The sequence below is a fragment of the Mytilus trossulus genome, chromosome 11 (genome assembly GCF_036588685.1).
Source record: "Mytilus trossulus isolate FHL-02 chromosome 11, PNRI_Mtr1.1.1.hap1, whole genome shotgun sequence".
In the NCBI taxonomy this organism is placed as follows: domain Eukaryota; kingdom Metazoa; phylum Mollusca; class Bivalvia; order Mytilida; family Mytilidae; genus Mytilus; species Mytilus trossulus.
Window position 1 is genome coordinate 23,783,437 of NC_086383.1, and position 24,047 is coordinate 23,807,483.

At 31.5% G+C, this 24,047-nt stretch overlaps 1 protein-coding gene across 1 annotated transcript; it reads right to left on the bottom strand.

The window, feature by feature from the left end:
• Positions 1–19,143: 19,143 nt before the first annotated feature.
• Positions 19,144–22,998, bottom strand: LOC134689867 (uncharacterized). Its single transcript, XM_063549836.1, has 2 exons — positions 22,580–22,998; positions 19,144–21,217 (listed from the first exon to the last, which is right to left on the bottom strand). Exon 2 carries the CDS (start codon positions 20,668–20,670, stop codon positions 19,144–19,146), a length of 1,527 nt encoding a protein of 508 aa, XP_063405906.1. The 5' UTR covers positions 20,671–21,217; positions 22,580–22,998.
• Between the last annotated feature and the right edge of the window lie 1,049 nt (positions 22,999–24,047).

Sequence of the window (24,047 nt, forward strand, 5' to 3'; positions counted from 1 at the left end):
ATAATTTAAACACATTTGCATACAAGAAATGTATACAAATGTACAAGTACTAAACCTACATCGACATATACAAAAGGTAAACAAACAGCTTATACATGATATATAAAGCCACTCTAAAAAAACTAATGAGAAAATGATTAAAACATATTGACATAACAGTAATGTACAAATGTATATACAACACTTTTCTTTTTGATAGTATATCGTGGGGTGATATGGCAGAATTGATTTTGAAAGGGAAAAAATTACAAAGTTTCATTTTTATCATCATCAAGTCGTATAGGCTTGAGATTAATTTGAGAATCCAAAATGCTTAATTGTTTGTAAACTTACACTCCCTTCCGGAGCACATGAAATTACCCATCAGTTTTTGGTGTGGTTCGTGTTGCTTAGTTCATTCGTCTTCTTTATCGTGTCTAACTGCATGTGTACTATTTGTTTTCTGTTAATCTTTTTCTTTTTAGCCATGGCGTTATCTATTTTTTTTTTATCTATGAGCATCCCTCTGGTATCTTTCGCTCCTCTTCTTGTGTTCGTGTTGCTTAATTATTCTTTGGTTTTATATGTTGTGTCATGTGTACTATTGTTTGTCTGCTTGTCTTTTTCATTTTTAGCCGTGGCGTTGTCAGTTTATTTTCGATTTATGAGTTTGACCGTCCCTCTGGTATCTTTCGTCCCTCTTTTACACAACTGATTTAGCCGAAAAATTCCTTTAAATGATAATGTTATAGATTTAGAAACTGAAAATTCATAAAAGAAATACCAAAACCAAAACCCTGGTTTTATGATGAATGATATCCTCGTTCAATTCGTTACATCCAAGATATTCGATATTGACGTGGTATTCATTTGTTTTCGATCGCTGTACATTAATAAACAATATTGTTTCTATATGAAATGAATTTCCCCATTATCCAATCACGGTTGATTAAACAAAGTCACATGATTTGTAATGGCGGTGTAGACATCAGAGTGGAACTCTAAGCTTTCTAAGATTATTATAGACGTTCATTAACTCATAATGTTTAATCAAGCGAGGAAATATAATTAAATGTGACAGTGTAATAAACTAACATCGGGTTTGCTTGTTTTGATGCTGTTATAGGGAAGTACCTTTTGTATATAAGTTTGCGTATACTGTCATATTCTGTTCACAAAACTTGCTGGTTACAAACTTTCTCTGATAATGACGTAAATGATGATGCCATTTCATACAGAATTTCCCATTGCTAGATTTTGTTTTATTAACTTCACGGCCTTCTTTCTGTTTAGGTTAAAATTAATTTGTGTTGTGTTACCTCGCTTAAAACACAATTTCTCAAGTTGCGAAAGAGCCTGTACATGTACATTACAAGCAACATATATATATACATTTATTGTAAGATGGTTATGAAAATTACAGTTCAAAGGAATAAAATACATGAATGACATCTAGTCTAAGAAATTTCAGAGACAAAAAAGACGTAAATTATGCTGCCATTTCAGACAGAATTTGAATTCCCCATTACAAGTACCTTAAATTTTATTAACATCACCATGACAACAGACAAACAACAGTCCGCAAAAGATCCTTAAGGTGGAACCTAACACTACAGGGAGATAACTCTGTAAAATCAGCTAGACGTTTTAATTACGTTGTGTTGTTAAAGGAATATTAAGCTTCTCAATGATCAAAATAAGTGTTTGTCAAACAGCTATATTACCAGTGTAATTTTTCTGATAAAACGGTTGGTTCAAATTTTTTAAAGTTTTTATATTTTTGTCAAAGGGTCAAAGTACATACTTTGTCAAAATTTCAAGAAAATCAAGAAAATTAAACGAGCCAAATTAAGTTTAGTTAAAGTGTTGGTACCACCTTGATAGAAAATCATGAATGAGCAAGAAGAACCAAACACAAAATCCCGTGTGATTCCGTGAGACCCGGAAGTGTAATCAGATCGACACTGAAAGCATATCATACAATATGTCAAGCTCAAAATCTTGTCAAAGAAAACAAACAAACTCGACCCCTATCAGCTTTTGAGAGGTCGCTGCATAATATAATTCATTCTAAGTAATATTTTACCAAACGTACAAATTTGTGCTTATTAATTTTTTTTATGAAAAAGTCTGTCCTTTACAAACTGAAAAGAATAAAAACATTAATAAAAAATGACACCCAAAAAATAAATGCGAAAACAAATTACTTGCGTTCGAAGCACTTTTTTTTTTTATGTACAATGTATCTTTTTTTTGAAATGCTCCAATGTTGAATGTTGAGCCTAAACATTTGAAAGCCAAGGATAAATTTATAAAAAGACATGAGGATCAAAATGCATATTACCAAAGTGGAATTTGAAATATAGCTACATTCTTCTGCGGTCAATTTTGTCTGAGGGAGTTGGAAATATAATTTCTTACTAATTTCTTAACTCAAAAAGTTTAGTAAAACACGTTATTTAACAAATAATAAAGGCAAGCTTTATTCTATAAGTAATAAGTACATGATATATCAGGTTTTCGGAACTATCTTGGACCTAAGTGCATTTTGCACTAACACTTACACTTAATATTCTGTAACTATACTGTTCCTTTTGTTTGAGGATTTGAAAATTGAGAAAATCATTAAATTATTGGTTCGTTAAAGAACAGAGAAGGGTTTCTGTTTAACGTATAAAGGCTAATTTCCTTCCATATCAACAGATATTTAACCCCACATGGAAACCTTACATTAACCAAGAGTATGTTTATTAACGAGTGCTCGAAGGAAAACCAAGGAGCAATAGAATTGTTCAGTCAGCTATAATTTGAATATTAAAGTGTTATTTTCTTCTTAATAACCATTCTGGATTTGTATGTTTTCTGTAATCTATACGATGAAACCATTTGTATTAGCAAACACTGTTATCGCTTTTTTTAATTGCATAATATAATTATAAATTAAAAAAACAAACAGGACAAAAAGAACGAGGATGAATGATAAATTCGTTTTTTGTAATACATTTTATTTTAATGCCTTCCAAAATTATCGCCTTCGTCTATTGCCCCTAACACAATTGTTTGTGACAATAAGTGATACGAGTGACGTAATTAATGTAATATTGACCGGTCAATAATCTTAAATAAATATACATGTTTTACACCTAGCGTGATTAAGCTGAATTGGTTAATTATCGTGTAATCAATATAATTAAATCTTTGCTTTATCATGAAATATGTACGCAATAATCTAATCGTGCCACGATCCAAGGATCCAAAACACTCAAGAACATATATGACATATTATTTTTCACAGTTTAGTCCACTTCTACGATTGTAATTAAATGATTTGTTAAATTTTTCACCTTGCGTTGTTTATTTCACCCTAACTGTTGGCTTATTTCCTACGACAGGATAAGCAGCTGCTAACATTGACAGATGATTGGATAAAGTAACAGGTAACCAACCAATCAATAGTCGTTCTCGACAGCTATACTTCTGCTCAGTGCACGTTCCCTTTTTGTTACGTTGACAGATTTAAATGATTCTCGTCACTTGAACGTTTTCGTGGGCTGTGATGTGAATTGTATATTTGATGGTTCCATTAGAAGTAACTTCCTTTCTCTAGATGCATTATGGTATAGAATAACGGTCCTTGGATATCATCAGTGTTGTTTTATTGCTATTTTTTCTTGCAAAGTTAAGGAATCCATTTACAGATCTACAGGTACGTTTTTGATTTAAGCATTCGATTTAAATGTTTAATTTTAAGTTTGAAAAATCAGAATAACTTCATTTATTTAATGATGTTTTAAAAATTTTCAATAGATAAATGTTTTTTTTTAATATCATAAACATTGAAAAAGAAAAAATGAAAACTAGTTTATGAGTTTGTTGTTGAGATACAAAAAAATGAAGAAAAAATTAGCGGAAAAAAATGTTTCTTGATTTTTGTATTGATGAAAACTGGGTTAAAATGAATTAAAAATAACAAGGACTTTGAAAATACTTCACTTGCAGTTTATTTGAAAGTGTGTTTTAAAAAGTTAGTAAGAAACATTTGGTTTGTTCGGGAGGATGTTCAAATGCATATCGTAGGTGAACGCCAGAAAAATTACAAAATGCATATAAGTAAAATATGAAAACGTAAAAGGAATCATCGGTATTAAATTTAAGTAAACTTTTTGGTTCTTCTTTCTATCTTAAATGATAAGCACCGAAATTCGTATCCTTCGTTTTTTCCCCGAATTTTAAATGTGGCGGTGATTTGTTTTCTCTGTTTTATTTTGAACGTTTATCAAACTTTTGATTTCCTACCAAGGACACTTAGCTTGGTGTACAGAATAATTCTTTTACAAGTGGAAAATGTGTTAAAAAGTATTACGATGTATTTATAAAAATTTGCTATCTTAATTAACACGCATTTTCAGACTGTTTCTTATTCCATCTTTGTGTCACTTAAAATTAGATAAAAAAAATCTTAATAGCAAAACTGAGAAATATTTGATGTCTGCAAACCCATACGATTACAGTTACTGCTGACAAAATGGCATAACAAAATCATAGAATTAGTTAACTAATACAATTAATCTAAATCGACATTGAATGTATTATTTATCAACAAAAATCCACTTATTGGAAAAACAGATTCTCTTATAGTTCAACACTACCAATGACTCAAGATGTTATGTTTGGGAAAAAAGGGGGAGGGAGGCTTCTGAGAATTAGGAGCTACCGGGCCGTTTTTTGACAAACAATTAGCTGTAATTTTACATATTGATTATACTTTTGTTCTGTTTAATATGGGGGTACGGGGTCTACCCCATCTGAATCAGCGACTGTTCTTGTTGGAGATCGTTTAAAAAAAAAAGTATTCTCCGTCTCTATTTTTCCGTAGGTGCTGTCTATGATTTTTTTTATTCCCTTGGTATTTTCGTAATCTATTCTACATTTATGACAGAATTATTCAAATGAAATAAAAATCATGACCCCCAAATGCATTAATTGCTTTTGAATGATTTCCGAATATCACCTCCTCGGAAGCTATCTGGAGACGCTGTCAAACTCCAGCGTAATGATGATTGTTCGATTACCGTTTTCACACGATGATCGATTGACAAACATTGTGACACTGGTGGCACTTTTATGCAACCAAAATAGTTGCTCATGGTAATCTCCTCTTTTACATACTAGGCTAATGTTAACCACACTTGGTATGAGGTGTCACCTTCAAATGGTCCTCTTTACGATTTCATCATCTTTGGAACCTACTTTCTTATTATCCGTTACAAAACTTGACAAAATATAAGCTTTGATTGTCCCGTTTATGTCACATGGTCACTATTAATCAAATTTGATAAAAAAAAAATTAAAAAAAATCGGCGTAGGAAATGTGTTTAAGCCACAAGTCACATCATTGCATGCCAACATTCATTGGTCTAACACAGAGTCAGTATGCATGGGCTGTTATCCATTGAGAACAAATTTTATAAAAAAAATAATACATTTAAGGTGGTACCTAACACTACAGGGAGATAACTCTGTAAAGTCAGCTAAACGTTTTAATTACGTTGTGTTGTGAAAGAAATATTAAACTTCTCATTAATCAAAATTATTGTTTGTCAAACTGCTATAATACTAGTAACCAGTGTATTCTTGCTGACAAAATGGTTGGTTAAAATTTTTTGCATACTTTGACAACTTTTTGTGAAAATTAAACGAGCCAAATTAATTTTAGTGAAAGTGTTGGGTACCACCTTAAGTAAATTTAAAATCTGAAAAAAAAACACCCATCACATAATATAAATTGTTATTTAAAATTTAATTACTTTTCACATATAAAAGAAACAATACTGCAGTAGAACAAATTTAAAACATTAAAATCACTGATTTATGTCATTATTCAACAGATTTTATAAAGAAATACCAACTTTTAACATTTAAAGAATTGTATCGCTGTAAGTTTGAAAGAATAAATCAACAATGTCATTACTATTGAAATATTTTGTTACGAATTTCTTGATATATAATATCTATACGTCAAGTGGATGACGAGTTGTTGTGGTTCAGATTGTATTTCTTTCAATCTTCTATTTTTTGCCTCTTCATAATCTCAAGGACAAAAGTTGTACCCTAAAATTAAAATAACGTGTACGTCATTGGTTGAAATTCTATTATTTTGGACGTTTTAGACCAATCACAACATTTTGGTGTACGCTTTTGAAAATATTGCCCAGCATGAGGTAGACTCCGAAACGGAAAGTTACCGATTTGTTTCTATGTCTTTGCAATACGCATGGAAAGGTTTTCCTGTGTCTTTACAATTTTTAATGCAGGATCACTTTTATTTTAATTTACGTTAGCTGTTTTAACAATTCTCATATCATAACATACTTTTTAGCATACTCCGTAATACAATATAAATATACATATATGAACTTTTCAAAATGCTGAGGGTGTATACCACAGGCCTGATAGACAATATCAACTTGCTTTGAATAAACAGGGAATCGATTTCTCCTACCTAAGAGTTGCTTCCTCTTTGCAAACAAATCTAATATTGAAAACTGTTAATGTCTGTAATTTAGAAATGAACTTTTTAGCCGAAAAAAACCCAAACATTTGTTACACATTAGTATAAATAACAGTGTGGCATGCTTATTTAGAATACCGACCGTGCGAGGGCTGTATAGCCAGTCAAGGTTGTTTAACACTGCCATCATCATTTTGGAAATTTAATAAAATGCAAGATGTTGTCTGTAAAGTCGGATCAATACATTGCATTTGTACTTGCATATTACCTACATACAAATGGTCATTAACACGGTGTCATTTAAGTGATATGATATAATACAAGTTTTAATCAAGTTTTTGTCTGCTTTAAAGAGTTTTCTAGACAAATTTTTCTCAGACATTAAATAAAATTGAAATGTTAACCTCAAAACAGAAAGATTAAAGCTTTGGTTTACAACTGTAATTTGCATATTACCTACATCTGGAATTGTCATTTAAGTGTTATGATATAATATAAGTATAAATCGAACTTTTTTCTCCTTTGAAGAATTTTCGAGACAAGTTTTTCTCTTACTTTAAATAAATTTGAAATGTTAACATTACAACGGGGAGATTAAGCTTTGGTTTGTTGGGAAATTTCGCGTGCCACGTAACGGAAGATGTATTGCAAATCACGGATCAGACAATCTTAAGACAAGGAAACAATTAATTGGTTTTAAATATCCAAAAAAAACAAGAAGACAAGTAGTAAGATTACAATTTTGTTTTACGTTTGAACTTAGTGCTTTATGTCGAGATTGATTGCGAGGGAAGATGAATTTGTTTTCTTCGTTTAGTAATATTAAAAGTTTGATACTAAACATCTTTATGTGGTCGATTCAATGAAGTGACGACCCACATTTAATGTTAGATTATAAAGCAATCTTGTAAAACTGGGGGAGTAGACCAGCGGATTTGTATAGTTAAATTCTACTGTACATGTCCTTGACGGAACAGAGGTTGAGAAATATAATGATTTAAGACCAAAACTTATTCGAATTGTCCATTTTCTAAAAAAAGAAATATAAATTAATACCATCGATGATTTTATTCAAAATGGATTTAACTTATTGAGAATAACAGCAATTTGTTTAAGAAGATGATGATTTGTTTTCGTTTCAATCCAATTGTAAAAGAAACAATAATCAGCGTCGATTTTTCAAAATAACAAAATTCGTGTTTCTGTTTTGCAGTGAAAAAAAAATCACGGTTTTTTTAAATTAAATATGAGAAAATAGCTGTCCTAAAGGAAAACATATAATGGTTTACTTTTTATAAATTGTTACTTGGAAGGAGAGTTGTCTCATTGGCACTCATACCACATCTTCCTGTATCTAAGGCTGACTACATAATATGTTCTTGCTGAAGTCTACTATATATAGCTATATTATAGAGACATTTTTATATTTGAAAAATCTATTTACAAGGGAATCTAATTTGTTTAAATATATTCTTTTTAATATAATATAGTTTTTACGTATTTTAAATTCTACAGAAGAATAATTGTAGAAGTATATGTCACAGATAGGAAATCGATCATAGTTCATGAAGAAGTCATCGCCTAAAGTCCTCTTTGTGCTAATTATATAAAATTTATTATTTATATGATGAAAATACACATTAACGCTAGACTACGAAGCAGTCATACTTTCCTTCCCTCTTTCTGTTTCATCTTAGTTTTTGTTTTAAAAAAAAACCCGACCACACGCTTGGAACGTACATTACCTAACACTACAGGGAGATAACTCTGTAAAGTCAGCTAAACGTTTTAATTACATTGTGTTGTAAAAAGAATATTAGCTTCTCAGTGATCAAAATTGGTGTTTCTCAAACTGCTATATAACCAGTGTAACTTTTCTGGTTCAAATTTTTTGAAATTTTTATAGTTTTGTGAAAGGGTCAAAGTAAATACTTAAATACTTTGACAACATTTTATGAAAGTCAAACGAGCGAAATTAATTTTAGTGAAAGTGTTGGGTACCACCTTAAACTATAATTTTACACTGTTTTCCACCCTTCGAAAATATTAAAGAGTCACCATAGCAAAACGTGTGTGTGATGTGACAGTTTGCTGTCTTAGAAAACACATGCACTTTTCAAAGACGATTTAGACAGTTATTGTAAATAGGGTACATGCACATAATTTTTAATACATTAATACCTAGATTTTAATGCAGTACAGTAATTATCGCAGAAGACTTTCATGTCTACATGTATAGATACACAGTCCAACCTGTTCTAATAGACTACTTTGTTTGTCTGTAGGGAGAGCAAAAAAGTGGTCACTTAAGAAAGGTGATCTTTTAATACAGGTTCAAATTATATAAAATGTACTACAGAGGGATATATAATTGGTGGTCTTTAAGCACAGGTTTTGTCTACTACACGTGGACTGTAATTAAGAAGATGTGGTATGAGTGCCAATGGGACAATTCTCCATCCAAGACACAAATTGTAAAGAGTTAACCATTGTAATGCAAAGTTCGGTCTTCAACACGAAGCTTTGGCTCATACCGAGCAGCAAGCTAGGAAGGGCCTTGTTCATGTCTATACATGTATATACGTCACAAGACTTTCATGTCTACATATATATATATATTATATATGTGACCAATAATTTATAAAATAGTTTTGAACTGACACGTGTCACATCTCTCTTCAAAACAAGTTAAAGACACTTAAAATTCAGTAAATAAATTAATAATTATGTAATATGCTCTTAAACTTCGTTATTTCAAATTTTCAATAAAATAGCAATTGAAGCGAAAATAACAAAAGAACACAATTCACTAAACTTTTTTGAAATATAATGTTTTTTGAACATCGTCGCTAATTAAACTTCATACTTAATTGAATAACATTGCAAGAACCTTATACTTAAGGAGGCATTTCTACGTTTTCTCTGGTGTAGTGTTGTTTCACAACATCGTAACTGATTAGAAGATTGTGTGTATCATTTTCTATTGAAATATTGTTCTGAACACTGTAGCTGATTAACCGATAGGATGTATCAATTTCTGTTGCAGATTCAGATTCAATATTTTATTAAAGTCTCACTACTTGCAATACATAAATATACAGTACATACAGAGTATATACACAATATAAAATAGACAATACACAAATATAAATTACAAGTACCATTCTATTAAGAATTATGAGAGACTATAAAACCATTTCTATATAAAACTAGTTAAAATACATACGATTATTAAAATCATTTCATTTTAAGAATATAAAAAGGTATTTCTTCTACTTAAAATATCAAAGCAGGTTTTGGCAACCATATCATAACAATTAATGTTTTTAAATAAATAAACAAATTTATCACCATCAGACAAATCATTAAAATCTACATTATATTTCATAGCTTCGCTATATAAACAAAAGCGCAAATCTGCATATAAAGGACATGATTGTATTACATGTTTTTCGTCTTCTATGTTATCATGACATATAAAACACACTCTTTCGTCTACATTTTTATTTTCATACCGCCCTGTTTCAATTCTCAACGGAGCTACTCCGCATCTAAATTTAGCAAAAGCACTTCTATATCTATAAGATAATGTTTTAGATAAATATAATTCACTACCATAACTGTCTTTAAACAATTTATAAGTCCGCAATTTTTTACAAACATCTTGTGTTAATATTCTATTTTGCCAATTTTCTATAAACTTATCAAGTAAAAATTCTTCTATCTGCATAATATTTTGTTTACACAGTACATTATTTAAATCAGTATACAAATCTAAATTACATTCTTTAAACTTAAACATAATCCTAAAACACCAATTTCTTCTCTTATTAAGAGCATTTCTATAACACCATTTTAAAATTCTATAATTGAATCTATCTGTGCACATTATGTTACATCTAGCCCAGTGTCGAAAAACACAAGTCCACTGCTTAACACTTGGAGGTCTCCAGCCCATATCCCCTTGAATTGCATCGTTTGGGGTATATTTACCCACACCCATAAAAGACCTGATAGCTCTGTTCTGGACAGCATTTATACATGAAAAATCTCTGGTGCCCCAAATGGCTGCACCATAACTTATTACTGGCCAGACCAGGCTATCAAATAATTTAGTAAATGTACTGTACTGGAAACCTCCATGGGCCTTACTCTTTACAATAATCAAACTTAATTTCCTGTTCGCTGATTTGGCTACGGCTTTAGCCATTACATCATAATTTAAAAATTCAGTTAATAGTAAACCCAGATATTGATAGCTTTGTACAATACATATCTGCTTATCATTAAATAAAAACACTGTTGTTGTCTGCTGTACAGAAGGATTTCTAAAGTGTACAATTTTAGTTTTCTCGTGATTAACATTTAATAACTTATTTTTACACCATATATTTAAAACATCTAAGAATAATTGCAAATCGCTTTCATTCTCTGCAATCAGTACAATGTCGTCTGCATATAACAAAATGCCAACTTTTTCACCATCAATATCAATACCAATATCTAATGCTTTAATATTTGTAACTAAGCTGTTTATAAAAATATTGAATAAAATTGGCGACAAAACACAGCCTTGTTTTAGGCCTGAATTTACACTAAACCATTCAGTCATATGCCCATTTAATTTAATAGCACATTCAACTTGAGAATAAATAGCTTTTATAACACACAAAAAATGTTTACTTATACCAAGATCATTAAGATCATTAAACAATAAATTTCTATTAACTGTGTCATATGCCTTTTTAAAATCTACAAACACTGTAAACGTAGATAATTTTCGTAATTTTCTGGTTTCAATAATCGATGTTAGCGTACTCAAATGGTCAATAGTACTTCTACCCCCCCGAAATCCGTTTTGCTCATCGTGTAAAATATTTTTAGTTTCTAACCAAGATACTATTCTATTATTTAAAATGCTACAAAATAATTTATAGCTACATGATGACAATGTAATGCCCCGATATGAAAAAGGATCCCTAGTGTCTGTTGTAGAACACTTAGGTATAGGTGTTATTATCCCTTTACTCCACATGGAGGGGATTTTACCAAATTTAAAACACTTATTAAATAAATTATGTAAAACATTTAAAAGTAAATCATTTCTATATAATTCTATAGGTATCAAATCAATACCTGGCGCTTTGCCATTTTTTGCTTTAATCAATACATTTAAAACTTCGTCCATAGTAATTTCACAATCTAAAAAATCATCTGAATTATTATTTGTTATACTTTCATTAGGCAAGTTATCTTTATCTTTACAATTCAGTAAATTATCAAAAGAAATTTTCCATTTATTCAAAACAACATCAGTATCAGTACAAATTGAACCGTCATCGTGTAACAATAAAGATGTTGCAATAAAGATCTCTAAGTTTTAGGAATAAATTTAAATTGTGACTGTGTTCGTGTATAGGAATTAAACATGCTTCAAAATTAACATACGGCTTCTTCAGCTACAATGTATCACATACACAAACGACAGAAGCAGTATACTGTCATATTTTAAAGTTTAATGTTAAAGTAAGAAATAAAATTGAGAATGGAAATGGGGAATTTGTCAAAGAGACAACAACCTGTCCGACCATAGAAAAAACAACAGCAGAAGGTCACCAACAGGTATTCAATGTAGCCAGAAATTCACGCACCTGGAGGCGTCCTTCAGCTGGCCCCTAAACAAATATATACTACTTCAGTGATAATGAACGACATACTAATTTCCAAATTGTACACAAGAAACTAAAATTAAAATAATACAAGACTAAAAAAGGCTAGAAGCCTGTCAAAATATAAATATGCCACACCGTATTATATGATTGATCGATTGGTTACGTTTAACGCCACTTCAAACAGTCTTTGCTATATCTATGCCACCAGTTTTCGTTGGTGCAAAAAAACCAGCGTACCAAAAATTCGACAGACAAACTGGCAATCCTTTAGAGACAATTTAGATCGGAGTCAAATGCTCGAGATCCGAACTGACCTTAGTAGTGTTTATTTTTTTTGCATTTAGACACTATCGTGTTGCAGAATATTCATTTCACCCTGTCTTTTACAAATTTATTTATTCTCAGCTCTTACCAGGCCATCATATTAATTTTCATAACTCCCCTCCCTAACAATAATTGTCGTTCATAAACCTGAAAGTTTAAATAGAATGCCAAGAAATACAACCTTAGACTAGAATCCTCTGATGAACTGATATAAGGATTTGGAATTTTTTTAATCATCTCTTTAAAAAAAAAAAAACCCATGGCTGTTGCATATGTTAAAAGACAAGAATCTGATACAAATGTATCTTTTTGTAAACAAAATATCGTATCAGGGTCCATTATCATTATTTGTATTATATTTGTTTTTTTTTCAAAGAAAATACATTCTTCACTTTGATATATAAAGCCGTTTGATTTTTAAATCCCGAGAAGTTATAGTAATTGAGTTTCTTTTGTTGATCAGAATAGTGTCTACACACGATATTTGTCCACAATAAATTGTATATTCTGCCATTCATTATGTTTTTGTTATGCCTGTGTACCATTGTTTCAAAAATGGCTATATCAAAATAAATCATATAAATGATATAAAGATAATGAGACATGGTATGATTTTAAATGAACCATATATCCACAGAGACCAAAGGCCGGGGATTTTAACAACTACAGGATTGTCGTATGTCTTTTAACAATGAAGGTTGAAAAAATATGAGAAAAAATCAAAAGAAAAAGCTCACGGAATTTTGAGTGAAATTAAATACAAGTTGGAAAATTCATATATTTGAAACTGCGTTTACATAACTGTAAGCACTAATTCTTTTGTGGAATAATTTCATCAAAACTTTTATGTTTCATATGACAAGACTTTCATAGAAAAACTTTAAAACTTGACATTTTAACATGTCTTAGTTTTAGACAAGAACGCATAGCCCTTTATTGCGTGAAACACAATTATCCCACTCAGTGGTGTTGCAATCTTTCCAAAAAAAATAATCGTCTGTAAACTGGACACCATTTTCCTCAACATCGATACACCGGAAATAGAATAACCGAAAACGAGGTCGGTAGCGCGTATTTTCATACTTAATTTTGATCAATTGATGGGTAGCAATTAGCAAAATTCTATTAAAGGAATAACATCTCCTGTTTGACTTATTTTCAATTTTTACTTGTGGATACGAAATTAAAACTTATAAATAGTCAATATTTTCAAACTATAGAAGAATGCATTGTTGTCTTATTTTTGACATTTAATTTATTATACAAGAAATGTCGTTAGAAAATAAAACATTTGTAATTATTCAATATCCGATGCTAATTATATAATTGCAGTTTTTTTTACAATCTGTTGACGTATCATATAAAGAAACTTGATACTTTAATTTTAATAAAATATTGTAATTAGTAAAGATAATGTCGGAACTGAAATATGAATACATTAATCAAGATTTACTCCGCGTTTAAAAAGACCGCCAGACTCTATAATCAAACTCAATAGAAAACATGTCAAACAATAACGTGGGTTTAGACACGTAAAGAGTTGTCTACCCCCGTCACACTCTTATTTTTCCAACTTCCGCAATTTACCTCAAGGCCTTAGTGGCCAAGTGGTATGCGCAGTCGAACTACTTTATCGTATCACAAGCGATCCAACGCAGTCTTACGTTGTGAGTTCTAATCCCGCATGGGTGTCGTTTACTCTCTCTGGCACTCCGGCTTCCTCAACCAATGAAAATGCATGACCGCCACGAAATAGCACAAAAGTGTTCTAAGTGGCGTTAAACACCAATCAATAATGTTCCTAACATTGTCTATGGTTACTTATGTCACGCTATATTACTTATTTTGTTATTTGTAGAAGTCAGTGTTCATGGCACATCATGGATAGTTTCTGGTCAATTGAGACAGTTACGAATTAAATATTTTTTATGTTTTTTTATGTTGCTGACGTTTATTTGAAACCGTATCGTCTTTTATTCGTTTTCATCCTTATTATTGATACTCATCTGCCTAAATTTTATTGCTAAATCTGCGGTTTTTGTTTACTGAAAACTCTGTCCTGTCTTCTTCTCAAATTCCATTTTATCCCCTTCCCCTGAAAATCAAATGGCAGCTCCATTAAATTCTGCCTCCTTCTACTAATCTTTAAATCTGAATGTTATCGTTTTGTCGAATCTCTAAATTTTTGTTTCTATTTATAGATGTTCATGCAAGTATTGTCAGATAAGCTTAATTACATTTTGCTATCCTTCCCTCAAACGAGACATTCCAAACCATTACATATGCGAAGATTGTTTGTAAGTGTGAAATTTCAAACTGTAATTGTTTTAAATAAATGTATTCAATTACGCAAATATTTCAAGCGTGACAACATTTATCCTTTATTTATTTAAAGAAATTATAGTTATCATATTTACATTGGTTTTATTGGGATCGGAGAAGAATCTTTGTTTTACCAAATGTGAGGGTGGTTGTAGCTTTTAAAAAGTGTTATTTATTTTTATGTGAAACTTGATAACTTTAGTGAGGTTTCTACACCATATAAACTGTTTTCTTCTGATATAGAGAGAGGATTGGTTTAACGTATTTTTTCAAAACAAAAGAGGCAAACGTGACTAAAAGACATGAAAAATAAACAAGAAGCATTCTAAAAATAACGTTTTCTAGAGATAAGATTACATTTTAAAGTAAATGAACAAGTTTTATTCAGAATATATCTTACCAGTTATATGATTTTATCAACTATAATAAATGTAACGAAGTGAAGAAAAAGCAACGGGCCAATCAAAAACTATAAGTTGATATAATGAATAAAACAAGAAAAAAGGAGGAACAACCGACAAACAGCAACACTACATAAAACACGAAAAATTGAACGATACACACCTAACCAAAAGCTAGAAATGATCCTAAACGCTCTGGAAATTATACAACTCAGAAACTGTTCTGCTGTTTGAAAAATATGTATGATATAGGCCATACGGGGACCTATAATTGTTAGTGTATGTGTCATTTTGGCCTCTTGTCGACAGTTGTCTCATTGGCAATCCTACCACAACTTCTTTTGTATATGAACTAACTTGAAGCATTATATAGATTTTTAACAACATTACAACCAACGGTATATGTAAACTACGATGTAACTTTATTTTGTATAATTCTGTATTCACGATCCTATTGCAGGACATTTCTGATTTAATTCGTTTTAAACACTTCAGTTATTTTTTTTTCTTCTATTTTATAGGTTTTTATTTCCACCCTATAGAAAAGACATGAACCTGAACGGAATCCAAATAGTATTAGTGTTTGTATCTGCCTTTGTTGTAAGCAAAGCAATGTTTCTCCCATCCGAAGACGACGACCTGCAATCGGATAATATAGAGACCGGAAATGAATATAGGGGAGGTGATATATCTCTACAAAAACGACGGGGCCTTTCAGTCAGGGGTGACTTAAGAGCTCTTGCACGCATGCTCAGATTTCAACAAAACAAACGACGCCAAAGTCAAACAAGTGTTGTTCTTCCGTCGCATACACAATTAATAGATCTTGGTAAAAGAAATGATTTAACTGTAGCAGACGATGAGGAAAATAGAATCAAACGTCTTCAAGATGCTTTTAACTCAGTGGTCAAACGCCAGAGATTGTCAATTAACGGTGCACTCCATTCTTTATCGGATATGTTAGCATCCAGTGGGAGAACTCGACTAAGTGAGGAAGTGTCTTCTAATAAAAACAGGCTCCTGAACCTTGGAAGAAAATAATTCAGACTTATTTATATATGAGATTTATAATAATTTAAGAAAATACTAAGTTCATTCATTTGGAATTTCGTCTACATTTTAATACACAAACTCAATTTATGCAATTAAAAGCTTACATTCATGGTTTAGTAATACAGAATTAAACAGTCCAGACTATATTACTTCTTAAAACCAATTTGATGGTATAAAGACAGCGTTGTAAACATCATTGCACATGCAAGATTTTGTGCAAGAAATTTTTCAAGGACAGACGCAATAGAATGATTATCATTTTCTTTATCTATAATTCTGATAAATTTTCTCAACTGTTTTGATGTTCCAGTTTTATAGACATTTTACCTTCAAATTTTTAAGATATTTACAATGCGCAATAAAAAAGAGTTATGAAATTTTGATAAAGCTTTTTTCCTGTTTTCTATCAGAGCTGAGAAATGGAGAAAATTAAAACAATGGTTAAATCAACCATGTAGTTTATAATCTTTTAAAGTATTTTAAAACATTGATCTTAGATATTTCAAATGTTATTAAATTTCTAAGAATGAAAAGAAATGTAATTAAAAGAAAATTAAGTATAGATTTTTTTTAGATTATCGTACTATTCATTGTCGTGCCATTGTAATAATTATAGGAAATTGAAATGTTTTTTCCTAGAAAATAAATAAACTGAATGACAAATATCCGTCAATTCACATAGATGAGATATTTTATTGAAACTGAAGGGAAGTGTCCGAAAATGTGAAATAACTTGTTACTAAATCAGATCGAACATATAATCTAAAATATTTATTTATTTACAGCCTTTCATAAATAAGTAATTAATGTGTGATTATTGGCTAATAATCTGACATTTAACATTTGGAGGATCTTATTTGTTTTATACAAATGAATAAAAGGAGGATTGTGTCGATGAGACAATATTAAACACAACGGCACGAAAAACTAAGAAGTCAAGTAGAGGTCAACATACAATCTACACCACGTGATACGTGTCTTCACGCGTAATATGCGTCTACACAATAAGCTTCAAACAAGCCTTCTACAACAGAAGCACCAATTCTAAATCTCTTTTTTCTTCTTCAGATAACGCCATATTTCACTTTAAAATATTATGTTGTTCCATACAGAATTACTAGTCTAAACAACAAGATTAAAGTAAGCCTCCTTTTTTCATCAGTTACTGCCATATGATATTTCACATTAAAATATCATGTTGTTCGAACTTCCTGAAAGAAAGAATACACGTTTTTCTATTATGCTTAAAGAAATGTATTTTTTTCAGGAAAACCCAGTGGTTCCTAAAGGGATAGATATAGTTTAGATTATACATGTTTGATGTTGCAAACTCCTCTTACGAAAGAATACACCCACCTCATTTGAACCTTGATTGATAGTTGTCTCCTTTGCAATATAATACCACACGTCTTTATTTTTATATAATAAATTTCGTCTAACGTATGTTTTGCATATTTTTCAAGCATTTTCGATGGCTAAAGAAGGAAAGCTAGTAATAAATTCTTGTATAAACCAACAAGGAAAGTGAGAAAAAGAACAGTTAACGTAGCCTTTTGTAAAACGATCTCATATCACATTACAACTTATAATAGTTATATATACCGTGCTTCGAACGAGTACGAAGTAAGTCGCATGTAAGCTTGCGATGAAACCCCGTACTGAATAAGGGACTGGTAAAAGATTAACAATGGTGTTGAAGTGTAAAAAGAGACAGAGGGAAAATGGGTAAAATGAAATATATACATATATATAAAAGTGAACACGCCTCAATTTAGATCCTCACTTATCAATTTCACAATGAATGTTTGTTGCTATAATCCAAGATATAGTCCTACCCTTGGGTCTGTTTTTGAGATACAAATGTCTAAAAAAATAAGGTCTGCTTAGGAAAAGATATCTGGTTTTTTTTCGAACGAAGTATATGTGAAGAGAAGAGTGTTTAACTGAATTAGAAATGTACTAAAAATAATAAATAGATATGTACTATTCAAATTCACTTTGAAATAAAGAACAACCTTTTCATTTTGTACAATCTTTATAAACATTTACATGATTCTGCTGTCACATTATTTTTCGTAACTTATTTTGTTATAAATGAGGACGTTAGTTTTCTCAATCGAAATATTTCATATTTGGGCATTTCAAAGCCGACCACATGGTATGGGTTTATCTCATTGCCGTACTGTTGACTATCAGTATTTACACCCATTAACTTGGTACTTAGTTGGATAGTTGTCTCATTGGCACTCATATCATATCTCTTTATTTTTATATTATTTAATTGAAGAACGCAAGGCACTTAACGGTATCGCAAAATACTGGTGATAATAACGTAACGTCGGAAATATAGCAAAAAGCTGTCTTATTTTCTTGTTTTTTACGTAACGTTTTTCTAATGTGATTTCTAATGTGTAAGCATTGATTCATTCAGGTTTTTTTTCATGGGAATATTTTTTTTCAGTAAAGATATTCATGTATATTTTATTTAACGAAAAATGTATATATATATATATATATATAAACGCCTAAAAAAGTGTACACAACAACTCCAAATACAAAAAAAGGTAACTATAAATGTAATTATTTATATATATATATATATATATTTTATATTTTTTAATTATAAGCAGAGCCACGTTGAATCATTTCATTTGAATCGGAAAGGTCTACTAAAATATTTTATGAGTGGCTAAACAACTGTACAGTGCATGATGTTTTATAATTTAATTCTTATTTCAATCCAAATTGTCCAATACAGAAAGAATGTCTAGATGGGTGTCCTCTGAAATAGTTATACGATAAGAGGCATCTACATCAGCAAGTATGTATAGCAGAGATTTCGTCGGTACCAAAGCAGTCTTTGTCTTTAAAAGTTTATATTTTAACGGATCATTGTCACTGATTTTGTCATAATAATGACCCCGGAAAACCTCGAATCCAGGGGGATATGTAGCACCCCAGCTGTCACTCTGCTGAATTCAATACGTGTGAACCTTTGGAAATTTTCATTAGATAATAGAACAGATATGTCCGCCTGTCTTTTTATAAATCCCCCCGCGGCATCTTGAGGCCCTTTTGCATGGCTTGTTTCAAAGAAATTTCTATGGAATGTTTTATATCCGAAATCAGGGATGGCAGTAGATAAACTTCCTAAACAGTGCCGCGATTTATATTGGCTAGAACAACCGTCTGTGAATTCATGCATATGATCAACTGTGTATGATATTGAATCTAAATATTCCTTAACTTTCTTTTGGACATATTTTGTAAAATCATTATCATGTTGCAGGTCCGGGGAAATTACGAAAAAATGTTCCGTAATTATTTCCGGAAATTCTTCTGTACTGTCTACACCATCGTATTCTAAAATGGCGTGTCGGTGCATGACGGTTACATGAATGCTGAATTCAGTTCTTTGGAAGTAATTGGATTGGATTTCTTCTTTCTCGACACAGCGATAATTTTCCGAATAATCGTGGATGCATATGCAATGATTGACTGGCAAGTTCTGAACAAGACTTTTAAGTTGATTGCTTTGCCAGTTTGATCGGTGCTGGTGAGCGGGGAAAGTTTCGAGAAGCTTTTTTAAATTGAGAAACATTTCGTTTACGCTAGTTTTCTTTTTTATCAGGGTCAGTCGGCGCCTTACATTTTTACCCTTCGATTTTTCAGTTATATATTCATATTTTTGCCATTCAACAGTTGAAGACGACTGTGATTCGTTGGGTGAAAGTTTGAAATTACCAACTCCGCAAAGGCTACATTTTCGGTCAAGACAATTTTTTCTATAAAATCCATTTACTTTTGGACATAGCGTAATATGTATAAGGTCTGACATTTTCTCAAATACGGGATAGTCACTTTCTTGCGAATCGGTTTCCCTGTCACACGATTTTCTGAACTTCATACATGCTTTGAAAACAAGGTTTGCTTCCACGTGATATCTACAACAGCATGTATTTCTATCTTTTTCAGATGCAGGTCTTACGAAAAACGGTCGAAGTTTCTCAAATGCTCTTTGTCCAATTTTAATTTCCGGATATTTGGCGACAAAATCTAAATACGCATCAGTTTGTGTTTTTTCCAGCACGTGTGTCATATGCGAAGTATATAAGTTTGGTCCCAATCGTTCTCTTTTGATATCGGATTTGTTGCCGGTCGGGTGTGATATGCCATCAGAGAGCCAAAAGTTATAAACTGTTTTCTTTGTTTCTTCTGAAATGGAATCTTTTCTTGTTTTCTGTTGCGTAAGAGCCCATGCAGACGATTCACTTTTAAGAATTCTAGACCTAATACGCTGGCCTCCAGCAACCCTTCTTGCTGGCAAACCTAAATTTTTACACAGTTTAATTTTACCTCTCGAGTTTGCTAAATTTTCCCCGCTGATTGATGCAGTAACAGAATTCATTACCGAACGTGCATTCTAAGATCGCTTTAATTTTGTAGATTTTATTATTTCTTGAATATCTGCAACGACGGCCATTTCAACTGGCGAAACTGAATGTTTCAGATTAGCTATTGTTGGCGATCGAGGGGATCTGCGGGCCAAATAAGTCGATATAACTGCGCATCGTTTAGATGGAGATTTTGGTAAACCTTCTTTAAATTTTCTTAGGGCTCTGGCCTTTTCCATTCTGTTTTTGAAAACATTTGAACCTTCTGGTACAACAAGTGACATTGATGAAAGTTCTACATTTTTTTTACCTCTGTGTTTACGGACATTCATTTTATTTTTCAGTTTTCTTTCATTTATTTTCTTAGATTTCTCCCTTTGTTCTCTCTTTTTTCTTGCATTAATCGTTTGACTATATGTTTTTGTCTCGCTCTCTTTATTCTTGTACAACTTTCCATAAGATTTTCTACTCGTTTCATTTTTCTGAAGCCTTTTTCGTTCTCTGTTCCTAATAAGTATTTCCTTAGCCGAAAGTTTACTTTTTTTTCTGTTATTCATATTTCTGAAAGCATATTTATATTTGAATGTACACAAAATTTTGGTCTGATTTTTTTAAGTCCGATTATTTTAATTGACTGTTGGTTTATAAATACATTCAATAATTGAATATGAGTCTTTTTTGTCTCGTGTTTTATTTTTTTGGAACTAATCATTCTCCTGAAACACCAGAGATCATTTCGGTTGTTTGAAGGGATTGGTGCCTCTTGTTTTGTCTACGAAAATTATCTAATATGGTAACTCTTCTTTTAGATTGTTTCAGAACTTCCTAAAGTCAAATAATTTTTTACGAATTTTAATATAGAATAATATTTTTATTTCATTAAGGGAGCAACCATTTGATTTTAATGGGGGGGGGGGGGGGGGATGAAAAATTTTGTCCGGCATTGTTTTTAGTTGTTATCTCGGTCCTGCCTTTTTATTTTCACTATATTTGGTCCTGCCTTTTTTTACAAGTTTATCCTGGGTTTGTTTGCCAAAAATTGCTCATCCTGCCCTTTTAACCCCACCGCAGTTCGCGCCTGTCCTAAGTCAGGTACCTATAGCTTTTGTTAGTCTTTTATATTTTTTTACTTTTAGTTCATCTCTGTGTTTCGAAGTGAAGAGTGGCGTCCATTTTCTTGATCTAGTATACATTAGGATTTCGGGGCCTACTCAAGACCTCCTCTGGGTGCGGGATTTCTCGCATGTTGAAGACCCATTGGTGGCCTTGAGCTGTTTTCTACGTTTTGGTCGGGTTGTTATCTCTTTGACATATTCCCCGTTTCCATTCTTATTCATTATTTTTTTACTCGAAACTCCTGTCTGCCTTTTTTTACACTCAAAACCCCTGTCCTCCCTCTTTTTCAAATTTCATTCTAACCCCCCCCCCCCTTAAAAATCAAATGGAAGCTCCCTAAGGCAAAAACATGCCCATATCGTTTCATGTTTGAAGATCGATTCTTTACAAGTTCTTCTTATAATTTCTTTTGCGTATTGACTCTGTGTGAAATATGACGTTTCATTATTTTTCGACGTTTTTTGTCTCATTGGACATTTTTTCTGATTTTTCTTTTCTTTATTTGCGAAAAGGATAAAATATAAAAACAGCCAGTATTTATATTATCATGTTCAGTATTTGTTGTAATTTTTGAAATCTGTATCAGTATTTTTCTTCTGATTTAATCGCGATACATCGTAGATCCCGAAATCGTCAAAATGGAATATTTGTTTGGATTTCAGATGATACGGGACATTTTTTCTGATTATAAATTTTTTCAATAGTTTTTTTTTAAAACAAGTAAACTCAAAAAGTTTGGTACCAATTTAAACAGAAATGTTTGTAATTTATATATTATAAATATAAACGATATCCTTTTAAAATTACCTTCAGTATATGAATTTGATCTTCAAAGTTTGCAGTTGGAGTCTAGATTATTTGTCACCATTACAAGATCAAAAAGTTGCTATGACGTCATTTTTCTACATGTATGACGTCATATATGTAAGTAAAATTATGTAATTCAAAACTTTACATATGGTTCTTAATTCCTTCCAAATGAGAACTACCTTTGGCTACTCAATCCATATTTCATTCTCAAAAATGTTTGGAGATCTCAATGTTCAATGTTACGCATTACACGGCAAAATTGCCTATTTCATAAAATTTCGCGCTTCAAATCGAAACCTATTCGTGAAAAAAATATCATGAAAAACAGATATTTTGTTGCCATTAGATTGGGTAACGAAAATTATTTAGCGATTCTGCAAATTGTTGCGTCCTAAACGGACAGTTAGCCTTTTCGCCGATTTTTCTCGAATCACCTTCAAATTGTCACCAGTCAGTATCTTGCGCGACGTCTAATATGTCAGCTTTACAAAGATATAAACGGTTCTATAGCACATCTTCTTCCAGTAAGCGGCCACCGTCAACTGGTTGACTATTCTGCCACATTTATGGAGTGCGCGCATGTATAAAACTTTTAAATTTAACAAAAACAAACACTAGATGAATTTTATATACAAGTGCAAATAAAAACATGTCAATTTAATTACTGACGGAGCTGAGCCTTGAAAGATTCAGGACTCGGGGCATAGACCTTACAGTTGGGCAAGGTGTTCCACTCTCATATTGTTCTAGGATAGAACGACTCCTTCCGAACTGTAGTTTTGCATGATGCAATTCTGAATGCTTTTTTGTTGTTATTCCTGGAAGGACATATATGACATCACGAGATATCGCTAGCCTACAATAAAATAAGGTTCATAGAAAATATGTTAACTTCTTATATAACTGTTTCCACCATAATCATTGGTGTTATACATTTCATCAATCAACTTTTAAAAAAGGAACATACATTTTTAAAATTTGCATAACAGGTTTTACTTGATGTATGTATGTATTTTGATGCCATGGCAATTGTTCTAAGAAAGTAAGCAAGGGTAGCAAGTTTTAAAGTACATGTAAGTCATAGATTTATTATGGATATTTATTTATCACCGACTATGACCTTTTAATAGAATGTCTGATACTACTAGCAGTAGACAGATAACATTTCAATCCAAGTTTAATCCTCACCCATGGGAGGTAAAAGTAATATTTTGTAATTGAGTGAAGTCTCCTTTTTTCTTTTCTCTCTCACTAAAAGTAAATCTTGGTACTACTGCTATTTTTGTAAAAGTGGTCGTTGACTTAGTAATGTGGGTGAATGATTTCAAATAATTCTACTTTAAGAAAAGACAACACGGATTTTGACTAGAATGTGTGATATCTCGATGTTCAATGCGGCATACAAACAATTCGCTCACCAACATGTAGCATCAAAGTCAGAATAGTTACAATACGAAAGTAGCAT